This window comes from Oncorhynchus gorbuscha, linkage group LG15 (genome assembly GCF_021184085.1).
Source record: "Oncorhynchus gorbuscha isolate QuinsamMale2020 ecotype Even-year linkage group LG15, OgorEven_v1.0, whole genome shotgun sequence".
Classification (NCBI taxonomy): Eukaryota; Metazoa; Chordata; class Actinopteri; order Salmoniformes; family Salmonidae; genus Oncorhynchus; species Oncorhynchus gorbuscha.
Window position 1 is genome coordinate 53,498,046 of NC_060187.1, and position 12,551 is coordinate 53,510,596.

Sequence of the window (12,551 nt, forward strand, 5' to 3'; positions counted from 1 at the left end):
TACATTTTTGGTGTATCCACTTTGTTCTCTAGCTGTGGTGAAATTAGCATTTATTTGCTGCTTTGTTTTTCCTTTTCCTGATTTATATATTCAATACAGGCTGACATAAAATGTCTTTGAAAAAGTTGCTTATCTGTTTATGGCTTTTGTTTTTTTCCTCATTTCCCCTGTACTATCATTGGCCTCTTCAACCATGTATTTTTCCACGTACAAATTGTTCCTGTTGGACAGTCAAGCAAAATAAGCTTTTCTGATGTGCTATATATCTGTATATGTTAATGGGATGTATAATGAGAGTGTAAGATCAGCATATAGGCTAAGTATTTTTCTGTGACACAGATCTCCCCTGCATCAGGCGAGCGCCTGCCCACAGGTCATTACAGCCACCACCAGCTTGTTCTATTACAGAAGACCGATGGATATAAAAATATGTATACACACCTCAGTACAGATCAATCACAGACGTGTTCTAGGTTCAGTTTATGCAAGTTGTTCTTGAGACATACCTTATTTCCTTGCTGTAAACGCTTGGCGAGGTGAGAAGCCATTAGGTTTGTTAGCAGCTAGGTTCGGAAGAATCCGTTTTGCATTTAAGTGTTATTACAAAAAGTGATTGTACTGTTATGTAACGTTATGTATGCATATTTTCAATAAAGCATTCAGGGTTTTAAGACCATGAGTGATGGCTTTAATGATTAGCAGCTTACGAAACACAGTCACTGAAATTATATTTTCAAAACATGACTTTGGACTACAGTATTAGCCCTACCACAATATAATCTCACAAGAAAAAGACACCAATTGTTCTCTTTCAAGTTTATTTAAGAAACCCCACAAATTATTTTCAAAAGCACATAAACGAGTAATTTTAGTTTGATTTAATACAATCTGAACACGCACCCTTTCCCCATGGAGAAACACATTTGGCTGGAACATGGTCATTCTCAAACTGCACAAATAACACACAGTGAAATGTAATACAACTATAATACAGACAAGGGATTTGATTCAATCTGAAGCACTACACAAATTTAAAGACTTACATATCAGCTCAATTGGAAATTACCTTAAATGAAATTGCTCTTCAGTGCTACGGATTGAATCGAGGTTATATTGCCCATTGATACACAGTCGAGTGATAAAAATAGGGTTGAAAAACATTTTCCAATCCAGGTGCATGTATTCCCCTGAGAACACTATTTTATAATACCAATCAAATGTGCAACTTTCAGCAGTCAGGGAATGTCAGATCTACAACTTATTGATGTTAAGAGACCAAGAAAATATAGAAATAAATCTCCAAAACACAGGTTAGTATTCTGCAAAGGATATTCAAGGATTTTCCAGCATGTTGACAAGAGACAAAAAAATAAATATGACAATCAAATATGGCATTGACATATCAAAGATGATGTTTGGCAGGCTGCAAGAGGATGTGCTAGCTGTTGTGATTGGCTCTTGGCTGAAAATATGTTAGTCAATCGTATGCACCATCTAGCCTGTATGATTGTCATGTTTTCCATCTGCCCAGATGAGCAGTGCATGGACAGCATTGGACACAGGCTGAACGAAAGCACACACACAATTCCAGGGCAGTTGTGAGAACACAGAAGTACGTAATGGAGGGGGGGGCTGAGCAATGATTAGGTATCCAAGGGGAGTGTAATGTCAGGTGACTTCAGCTGAGCAGAGGACTGAGGACCAGGACATATTGAACACCACATTCTGAATAGTTTGTGATTTGGCCGATTGGATTAAAACAGCCATGGGGATCTCAATCGTTGATCAGTGCCAGGATCATGCTGTGGAGGAGAAAGGAATCGTGTGACAAGTGAAGAAATGACTTTAAAACAAAAATTAAGCTCAGGCTAAACATATGTTATCCTGTACTAAGCAATAAATAAAGGAGCAGTAAAATTAGCTATGTTAGTACTGTAACGTGACAGCGGCTAGCATATAGAATCCCAGACAGCAAGGGGCAGTCTCTTACCTGTACAGGTAGATGAAGAAGCAGAGCAGGTGGAAGCCGAGTTTGATCATGGACTCTTTCATGTGAGACTTTAGTTGTCCCCGGTTGTGGATTTCAGTGGGGTCAAACACCCCCATGTTTCCCATGGGCACCTTCCAAACTCTGTCAGATAAACAATAGGTAGACAAGACACTAGACACGAGACACTAGAACAACCATAGCATTGTAGGTAACAGCTTGGGTGTGGGCTATAACTAAGAGTTGGAGAGTTTGAGTTTGTAAGGGGCTTACATGGGCTAGGGTAGTTATAGTATTACTTGTGGGTGCTGGACTGCTGAGCAGGGGGCAGTATGTCAAGTTCAACAACATCACTTCCTCTGTGTATATCTACCGGTTTCCCAAAAGCAACTGTCATCTCTACAGTGCTATTATTCATATGCACCAATGACCTGAAAGGCTCTGATGGGAACTGCTTGGCAGTGAAATATGCAGACACCACCAGGCACCCTCAGATGACACACTGCATTTCCAAACAGACTTAAACAGGGTTCATGACTGGTGCAATAACTACCCCAAACTCAACAAAACTGCTTACTGATTTCATGGGGAAGGCAGACTCAGTGAGCCACCTAGTCCTGATTGGTGAAGAGATAGAGTGTTGAGTTGTAGGTACCTGGGAACCATCATGGACAGCACACCCTTTTAATGCCAACATTCAGAACATCAATAAAAAATACCAACTACAACTGTACCTCCTGCGCAGACAGACAACTGAATGTCAACACCTAGATACTTTCTAACTACTACATCTGCCATATAGAGTGTGCTGACTTTCTGTTTCCTGGCCTGGTACGGTGGGCAGTCAGTGGCTAATAAGTGTATCACTCAGGCGGACTGTGAACCTGGGGTCCAAGCTCTACGGGCTGCAATGCAGGGGTCTACAGAGCCACTATGATAAACAGGCAAGGGACAAGGCCAAGAACATCAGAGGACCCCACACAATCTTGCCCAATGATTTGAGCTGCTGTCCTCCAGAAGGAGATTAAGGGTCTCACTTTTCAGTAAGAATAGGAGCAAGGCCTACCAACAGTGGGACATAGGACAGATGCAGGCCCAATACACTGTCGGACAGTAGAATTTGTGAAAATGTAAATGGGTGAATTGCATACTAACTTTCCAGTTTTCAGTACCGCATGTAATACAGTTCAAGTAGGAAGTTTACATACACTTAGGTTGGAGTCATTAAAACGTGTTTTTCAACTACTCCACAATTTTTTTGTTAACAAACTATAGTTTTGGTGAGTCAGTTAGGACATATACTTTGTGCATGACAAGTAATTTTTCCAACAATTGTTTACAGACAGATTATTTAACTTATAATTCACTGTATCACAATTCCAGTGGGTCAGGAGTTTACATACACTAAGTCGACTGTGCCTTTAAACAGCTTTGAAAATTGCAGAAAATTATATCATGGCTTTAGAAGCTTCTGACAGGATAATTTACATACTTTGAGTCAATTGGAGGTGTACCTGTGGATGTATTTCAAGGCCTACCTTAAACTCAGTGCCTCTTTGCTTGACATGCTGGAGGAAACAGGTACAAAAGTATCTATATCCACAGTAAAAACGAGTCCTATATCGACATAACCGGAAAGGCCGCTCAGCATGGAAGAAGCCACTGCTCCAAAACTGCCATAAAAAAGGCAGACTACGGTTTGCAACTGCATATGGGGAAAAAGATCGTACTATTTGGAGAAATGTCCTCTGGTCTGATGAAACAAAAATAGAACTGTTTGACCATGATGACCATCGTTATGTTTGGAGGAAAAAGGGGGAGGCTTTCAAGCAGTAGAACACCGTCCCAATCATGAAGCACGGGGGTGGCAGCAGCATATTGTGGGGGTGCTTTGCTGCAGGAGGGACTGGTGCATTTCACAAAATAGATGGCGTCATGAGGAAGAAAAATTGTGGATATATTGAAGCAACATCTCAAGACATCAGTCAGGAAGTTCAAGCTTGGCCGCAAATGGGTCTTCCAAACGGACAATGACCCCAAGCATACTTCCAAAGTTGTGGCAAAATGGCTTAAGGACAACAAAGTCAAGGTATGGGAGTGGCCATCACAAAGCCCTGACCTCAATCCTATAGAACATTTGAGGGCAGAACTGAAAAAGCGTGTGTAAGCAAGGAGGCCTACAAACCTGACTCAGTTACACCAGCTCTGTCTGGAGGAATAGGCCAAAATTCACGCAACTTATTGTGGGAAGTTTGTGGAAGGCTACCCGAAACGCTTGACCCAAGTAAACAAAAAATAATAAAGGCAATGCTACCAAATACTAATTGAGTGTATGTAAACTTCTGACCCACTGGGAATGTGATGAAAGAAATAAAAGCTGAAATAAATCATTCTCTACTATTATTCTGACATTTCTTAAAATAAAGTGGTGATCCTAACTTGACCTAAGAATTTTTACTGGCATTAAATGTCAGGAATTGTGGAAAAACTGAGTTTAAATGTATTTGCTAAGGTGTATGTAAATTTCTGACTTCAAGTGTATAGTGTTGTGTTCATATGCTGACGTTGAGAAATGAATTTTAATATTAATGTAAAATAAAGTATATCTTATTGTAAGGTTCACAACACAGCCACTGATGACAGCTCTGAGCGGAACCCCTCACCCCTCAGACACAAAAGTCTTTATTGTCCACATAGGACAAGAAGATGCCATTGGTCATTAACATTCAGTTGTCATCAAACAAAAAGGTACAACGTACTTACCTGTACATGTTCCAGGTGGCCACAGGCAGGTTGAGTAGGAAGACAAACCAGTGCAGGGAGACAAGCATCAGCACTGTTGCCAGGGCCTGGCCTACCAGCTCTGGTACAACCCACTGCAGATGCACATTATGAAAAGTATATGAGCACAAGCATACAGGACACAATAAATAAAAGACAATGGGCCACAGAGGTACAAGTCAGGAAGCTGAAAGTTACTACCTACATGTAGGGTAAATCCATTTGAATTCAATAACTTTTTGACTGCACACCTTTTGATTTGAACGAAGCCTTCCATACATAGGCCTATTTAACCATTGGAAAAGTGCTCAGAAAGTGACTTTAGGGACCTGAATTCCAAAACATTCACGAGGTAAAGGTGCTCAAAGTTAACCCATTTTGCATACCATGTCGTCATCACTGGAAAAGATCAACAGTTGAGATTTATATCATTTAAAACCTTACAAAACAGGGTTGTCAAATTGTTTGACAATTTCTAGATTTATTTTTATAATGTCCTTCAACATCAATTATCTAAAAACGCTATTTGCATATGTTGTACCTTAGACCCTATTATACATAGTCTAAGATGTTTGTGTTGTCATCGGTTAAGACAACATGCTTTTGAATACAAGGTGGGTGTCATGTTTTGGCTGATACATGTTCAAATATGGAAATAAAATTGAAATGTCAAATCTTGAATGGTACCACAAAGATAGTTGAATGTCCACACATCAGAGAATGTTGACTTGAATTGGAATATCTGTTGTTTTAAATTATACTGTCAATCATCCACAGGAAACATACTGTCAATAGCGTACCAGCTAAATTACAGTGGTCTGAAGGGTTGGTTCCATTCTATGAATTATATTTCTATGATTGAAATGAATCCCCCCCCCCCATGTATTCAAGGGCATGTTGTGTCTCAACCAAAAACCTCAGATGATGTGAAATAGGATATAGGATATATGATAATTGATGTTCAATGTTTCAAAATGACATTCTGTATTCAAAAATATTTTTCAAATAAATAAAATAGTTTGACCACACTGTTTGTAAGCTTTTTAAACGATATCACACTAAACTATCTTTCTAGTGAAGAAGACCTGGATGTCTCATGGTATGGTGGAGTACGAAACTCTTGGCACCTTTATCTCCTGAACCTTTTGGCAATCAGATCCAAAAAGTCACTTTCTGACCACTTTTTCCATGGACAACCATGTCTGGAAAGTTTGACTTAAATCAAAAGGGATCCTGCCAAAAAGTGATTGGATTTCAAATGGATTTAGGGATGGATCGACATTTATAGAATGGTTACCTGGAGGAAAATGGGGGAAGGTCATGCTTTTTTAAATTAGTCAAGTGGAGGGTTTAGTATTTTATTAAATCTAGTCCAGGGGAGGGTCATGTAATTTGTAATTGATTGAAATGTCAATATTTCTTTGGTGTTTTAGAAGTAGTTGCTTGTTAGGCAATAAATCAATGTGTGCCCGATCCCGCCCCTCATCTCGGATTCTCCGCTGGGCACTCAATATCAAGTGCGCCTATAGGCTATTTAGTGTGTTCACAATCAAACAATCCATAGCCTATTGGCTACGAAGTGCATGCTCGAAAATCACAGAGCAAAGTTATATTTCTAAGATAGCTGCTGGGATGGTGTAAATGAAACTAGGCTACATTACACACTGCAATGGATAATCCAACCCTGAGCCCTGGCTTGCTCTGGGTAATCAAAAACATTTTTGTGTGCAGTTTAACCAATGGCTGTGCTGTGTAGGACTATGGGGGCAGTTCAGGAGCGTCAAAGTTGCCATCTACTTTTTGTTTTAATTATTATTTTGGGAACAGGGGAGGGTTGATTTTTTTTAAGAGTTCAAGGGGGGGTTTATGTAAAATATAATATATTTTAGTGAAGGTAGGGCCATCCATTTTCATTTCAGAGAGGTCCGATTTCCTCCATGTAAACCTTATTTTAAATATTGTTCACTCCCTTAACCTATACCAACATCAACAAAATATGACGTTCTTTCTCATGTCTGCTCTGCACTCAGGTGCACAGCTTGTACTTATCATGAGTCCTTTAGAATACCACAGTATGAATCATAATACCCATTAAACCTGGCGGGCGAACAGGGAAACGGTTCCAAGAATTTTTCCACCATTCATTTTTCTCATAGGGGATTTTAGAAACACTTCAAATAAAGGCTGTTTCTCATGTTGAGTGACTTCTTGATAACTGTGTACATCTCTCTAGGACAGGCCTGGGCAATTCTTTTCCATGGAGAGACTCATTAGAATATATTTTACCCATCGCAGGCCTAAATCATATTACAGGATTATACATCATGTGTATGACTGTTGACAGATATATCTACTGTAAATCACATCCAGATATGCTACTTATTTTACTTTTTTAAAATGCAGATATAAACCACATCCATGCTCTCTTTTTGGTAGTTATTTTCATTATTAAACATGCAATGCACTACATGGAGGGAATAGTACACTGTGCATTCAGCACCACGGACAGAACTCTTGTTAACGGGTATGTACAAAAACACAAGAGAGAGAACTCAACAGTACATTTCAACTACTCAAATCAGTAAGGAGTGAAGACTCTGATGGGCATCAACTACAGCAGTTCAGTCAGGTTTAGTTTCTGACATCTCTATGTGCAGGATTTCTGAGAGGTGAGAGTCAGTAAGAGATGATCTGTACCTTGACTTGTTACATTTCATCACTGAAAATGTCTGTTCACATACATAGGTTGACCCAAACAGTACAAACATCTGAGCATGACTCCTAGTCTTTGGAAAGTTTTGTTCATCGAGAGATGCATAGAACCTCGTCAGGGACATTGTTCTGAATAGTTCTCCAATCACTGCATCAGACTGAAGATCGATAAGCTCAAGTTGCTGGTCAGTGGGAGTGTTATCCACATTGAAGTTGAAAGGAAACCAACAGCACGTTATTTTCCAACATTTGAAATACTCAAAAACGACGAGAAAACTCACAGTTCAAAGCACGCAGCAGTGATGTATACTTTTCCCACTGGTCATCTGATAGGGAACAGACTAGTAGTGTCGGAAGGTGGGTGATATTGTTGGCTTCTACTTGGCAGGTCAGGAAGAGTAACTTACCCTTGAAGGCTTTGACAAGGCTGTATATCTGATGTGCAAAAAGGCCCTTCCTTGTAGTTTGGAATTCAGTTCATTCATGAAGGCCATGATGTCCACAGTGAAGGCAAAAATCAGCCAACCATTCTTTATCTGGCAGTTGATGGAAATCCACAAAAATCAGCAATCTCCGACTTCAGGTCCCACACCCTTTTAAGCACCTTCCCCAAACTGAGCCATCTCACGTTTGTGTGTAAGGGGAAACCTGCATGAACCGACTCAGTCTCTTCCAACAGTGAGACAAATTTCCTGTGGTTTAAAGATTTTGCTCTTATGAAGTTTACCACGTTAGTGACTGCATGCACAATATGGCTCATTTTCAGAACACATTTACAGAGCACCTGCTGATTAATAATGCAATGCAGGAAAATAATGTTCTGATCTGGGTTCAACTCAGCTACTTGATCTTGTATCATTTTCAAAAAGCCAACGTTTTTTCCTGTGAAGTTTGGGCACCCATCAGTGGTCATACACTTATTCATCTCCTCCAATGAATATTTCACTGTGGTTGTGCTCTTCACTGACTGCACCGAAGCAAAGTCCTCTGCCATTTCAAAGTCTGGGGTTATGCCTCATAAGAATATCAACAACTGCGCCGTGTCACATGCATCACTGCTCTCATCCAGGGCCAAGGAGAAATAGGTGAAATCCTTTACCTTGTCTTTCAACTGTTGTTCCATATTCTCTGTGATGTCCTCAACATGCCGTGTCGCTGTTCATCTTGACAGGGAAACATTTTCAAACAGCTTTCTTGTCGGGGCAAAGTATTGCTGCAGAGTCAATGAAACATTCTTTAATGAATTCGCCCTCAGCGAATGGCTTGCTATGTTTAGCAATTGTGTAGGACAGTACTTAGATAGCACTCGCAATTCCGTCGTTTGCTGAATGCCGTTTTGTGAAAAGTCCTTGCTGCTTTTGCAACTATTTCGATGCACTTGCCCTCTGCTCAGAAGACATATTCCTATATTTCTCTGCATGCTTCGTCTGAAAGTGTCGGGATAAGTTGTTGTCTTTCAAGACAGCGATGCTCTCCTTGCACACAGCTTTTCCTGATACCTCAATAAAGAAATATTTCTAAGTTCACTCTTGCTGGAACACCCTACATTCATTGTCTACTTTCCTTTTCTTTGGAAAAACTCATTTTAGCGCAATTTTTGTAACGTGTGTGTCAGCCACTGCTTGTCCTCGTGCAGTTGTTACTTATACGTGCCTTCAAAATAAATGTCCCCCAAGCGGTCGGAGTTATATCATTACACAAAGGCGAGTATTCATTATGCTTTTAATTTGAATAACACATACTTTACCATAGCAAATTCTTTATGTGATCTGAGGTCCGCGGGCCATATTGAATCAGGTCGGCCTTTGCCACTCCTGCTCTAGGATAAAGTTACTTTTATCAATATATTTTCCTGTATTTACCCCCCCCCAAATAAAAAAATGAACGGCTAATTAGCTGCTAATGCGGCTATCATAAAGAACTACAAATGCCATGATGATCTGGACGAGACCTCCGAATCAAGGCAAAATTAACTCTATTAATTATCTAATGTTAGGTAAATGTAGTAATGAATAAATTGGCTGAATTTATTTTAAATGGACAATTCTGTGAACTGTCTCGTGCAAGTTTTAAATTGACACAGTACCTGTTAGCAAAGGCGTCAGCTTGCGATGGTTTGCAGGTGCTTTGCAGGGATTTGTAGTTTTGCATGATGTCTACTTTGATCTTAATTAGCATTTTCCTAATCAGAGTTAATGGAACAGAATATATTGACAAATCACCTTGTCCGAGATAGAACATGGTTATCAAAACATAACGCCAAGGTAAGCCTACACGAAACACAGCACTTATTAAGAATTTAATTTTTCACATAGGGGATTTTTTAGATGGGTGGAAAACGATTGGAACAACTTTTCTGTTTGACCGTTAGGTTATGGGTATTATGACACATCCACTGTGGGGCTCTATGGCATTCCACATCCTTTTTGCAGTGGGAAATGTACTGACCCTACCCAAATGCTCTGTCTAAACGTAAATACGCCTCACTTGCGATAGGGTTTTGGAAATGTCTGGAACTTAATAAAAATGTCCGTTTCTGACAAAACAGCAAGTATAGTCTAGAGAATCATTAGAGAATCATTGTACCATCTAAACCGTTGTGAAATATCTTCCATAACCAAAAATATTGTAATTTCATTTGTTTGAGTGAAAATTGTGTACAAAACCTAAAGTAAAGACGCAAAAACGAAACGTAAGCACAGAATTCGCACATAAAACAGCTACCTCTTTTTAGACTTGCTTTTAATGAGAATGACAGATCTATAACACACATTTATATGGGAATTTGACCCAGTGGCCAAAAAGTTACATATTGCAGCTAACTTTCATATCAAAAATACACTTACTGTACAGTTTATCAAAGTTACACCCTGCTGTGTAAAAAAAAAAAAAAATCCAATGGAGGGAGTTCGATTTAGCTCACCCGGTTGACCCGGTAGGAGGCGTTTATCCTTGTAAAAATGATTGCACTCGTTTTGACCACAGGCTGCCTCCCGGCTTTGTGGAGTGGGTAACAAGGTGGGATATCTCGCTTTATTAGCTGGGTGCTCTGCCATATATAACTATTTTAAAACGAAATCCGAAATTCAAGAACATTGGGAAACGTCGGCACACCAAAATGTAGCCGGTGATGCTCGATTTTGCGATTCACAAATGTATCATCTTTTGGAATTTGAAATATTATTTCTTGCTAATGTGAGAGTTAAGTCCCAAATGTTTCCAAAACCTTATCGCAAACGAGATTTTATGTTTCGGGATTATAGTTTAGTGAGCCAGTTGTGGTCTACACCTTTAACCGAAAGCCGTAAAGGGGGCTATGCCCCTGGGTTCTCGAGAGCTAGCTAGCTGCATGTACATGCAAAACAATATATTTGAAAGGAAATTACCCATGACAACTGTGCTTACTCTGTTTAACTTCGAACAGCAGGCTCGTGCATTGATGTAGTCACATTCTAGATCGGAGAGGGTAATTACCTATTAATGAAGTTAAGGTATGTAAACTGTCTTGGCAGAGATGTATAAGGCTAACGTTTAATTATACAGTAACAGTTTCTCTATATTCTGAATGTCAGCTAACTCAAGCGAGGAAGCCATTGAATACTTAGGAATGTGTGAGTAACTGGGACTCACGGTCTGTTTAACCACTGAAAAAACAAGCAGCAGACACTGCATCTAAAATATGTCAACACTTCTGTTGACAGCCAGAAGATCGACATTTTAAAGTGCAAAGGACGAACAGGGCGTTGGCTAACTGGCCCTTACTGGCTAGTTCGCTAACGTCTGTTTATCAAGACACAGCAGTAGGGATTGGATTGATCCGTTTGATAGTGGCTAAATCACGGCCACCGTAAACTAGCACTTATCTGCCACAGACATGGACCCAAAAAGCACGAGCGCTAAAACGTATGGATTGTAACAAAGAATAGTACTAGAGATCCAGTACACAACGTATTAGCTAATGTTCAAGAAAAGGATACGAAGTACACCGCCAGAAAAATCAAAGCACAGCAGTCGACCAGCGATAGAATGAACACAGCCGCCTCCATCTTTCGTCTTCCGCATTCACTGCTATTTCCGGTTATTTTAAAATTGGTGTTAAGGGTCAGGTTTTACCTATACTGCCACCTCTCAAACTGTAGTAGATAGTTTGGAAGGGGGTGGAGCACCGCAAGTTTAAGACCATACTTAGTCATTGTTCTCCCTCTTTTACTTCTGGTCTTAACAAGAGATTGGTCACCTTTGTTTGATACTGATTTTCTTGATTTATTTGGCGTGGGCTACGGCCAAACGGCCTGTGATGAGTATAGTTAATAAATCGGTCATTCGTAAACGCAATCCTCTGTCTGGACATTTGTTCATTTAGGATCTAGCCAGGTCATTACAATATTTTTACTGACCAGAATATAACATATTTTTCTGACCACCAGAAAAAGTTGGTCATAATTGTGACCACTATATTATGCAGCCTACTGGTCATTTTTTTATTTATTTTTTATTTCACCTTTATTTAACCAGGTAGGCTCGTTGAAAACAGGTTCTCATTTGCAACTGCGACCTGGCAAGTTGAGATCTCATCATAACCTGGTAATGACCACCTGACTACTGCTTATAACCTACACTTTTTTTTCTAAAAGGTTCCCGAAAGGGTTATTCAACTGTCCCCATAGGAGAACCCTTTTTGGTTCCACATAGAACCCTCTGTGGAAAGGGTCCTACATAGAACCCCAAAAGGTTCTACCTGCAACCAAAAAGGGTTCTTCAAAGGGTTATCCTATGGGGACAGCGGAATAAACCTGTTAGGTTCTAGATGGCACCTTTTTTTCTAAGAGTGCACTGTAATATGTATTGCTGAGGATAAAGTTGGAGATTGAAAACATTGTTAATTACATTTCTATTCATTTCCATAGTCACCAAATAAAGTTAATCTGCAACATATTCTTACATTTTAAATAGATCAAGCAATGGCAAAAACAAATCTACATCAGAATTTTTCGCACATCTGCATACAGTAATTGTTTCAAAATTCACCCACGTACATTACATGAATAGAAACTGGGACACAGAGTATATA

General features: G+C 39.7%; 1 protein-coding gene across 4 annotated transcripts; it reads right to left on the bottom strand.

Annotated features, from left to right (window-relative positions):
• Positions 1 to 801: 801 nt before the first annotated feature.
• LOC123997495 (protein cornichon homolog 4-like) lies at positions 802 to 11,613 on the bottom strand. Of its 4 annotated transcripts, XM_046301793.1 has the most exons (5): positions 11,458 to 11,613; positions 10,886 to 10,954; positions 4,751 to 4,863; positions 1,991 to 2,131; positions 802 to 1,802 (listed from the first exon to the last, which is right to left on the bottom strand). In XM_046301793.1, exons 1-5 carry the CDS (start codon positions 11,524 to 11,526, stop codon positions 1,775 to 1,777), a joined length of 420 nt encoding a protein of 139 aa, XP_046157749.1. In that variant the 5' UTR covers positions 11,527 to 11,613; the 3' UTR covers positions 802 to 1,774. The 4 variants fall into 4 exon arrangements, with proteins under 4 accessions (XP_046157749.1, XP_046157751.1, XP_046157748.1 ...); XM_046301795.1 differs by lacking the exon at positions 11,458 to 11,613 and having other exon boundaries at positions 10,867 to 10,954; XM_046301792.1 differs by lacking the exons at positions 10,886 to 10,954; positions 11,458 to 11,613 and adding an exon at positions 10,327 to 10,807.
• Between the last annotated feature and the right edge of the window lie 938 nt (positions 11,614 to 12,551).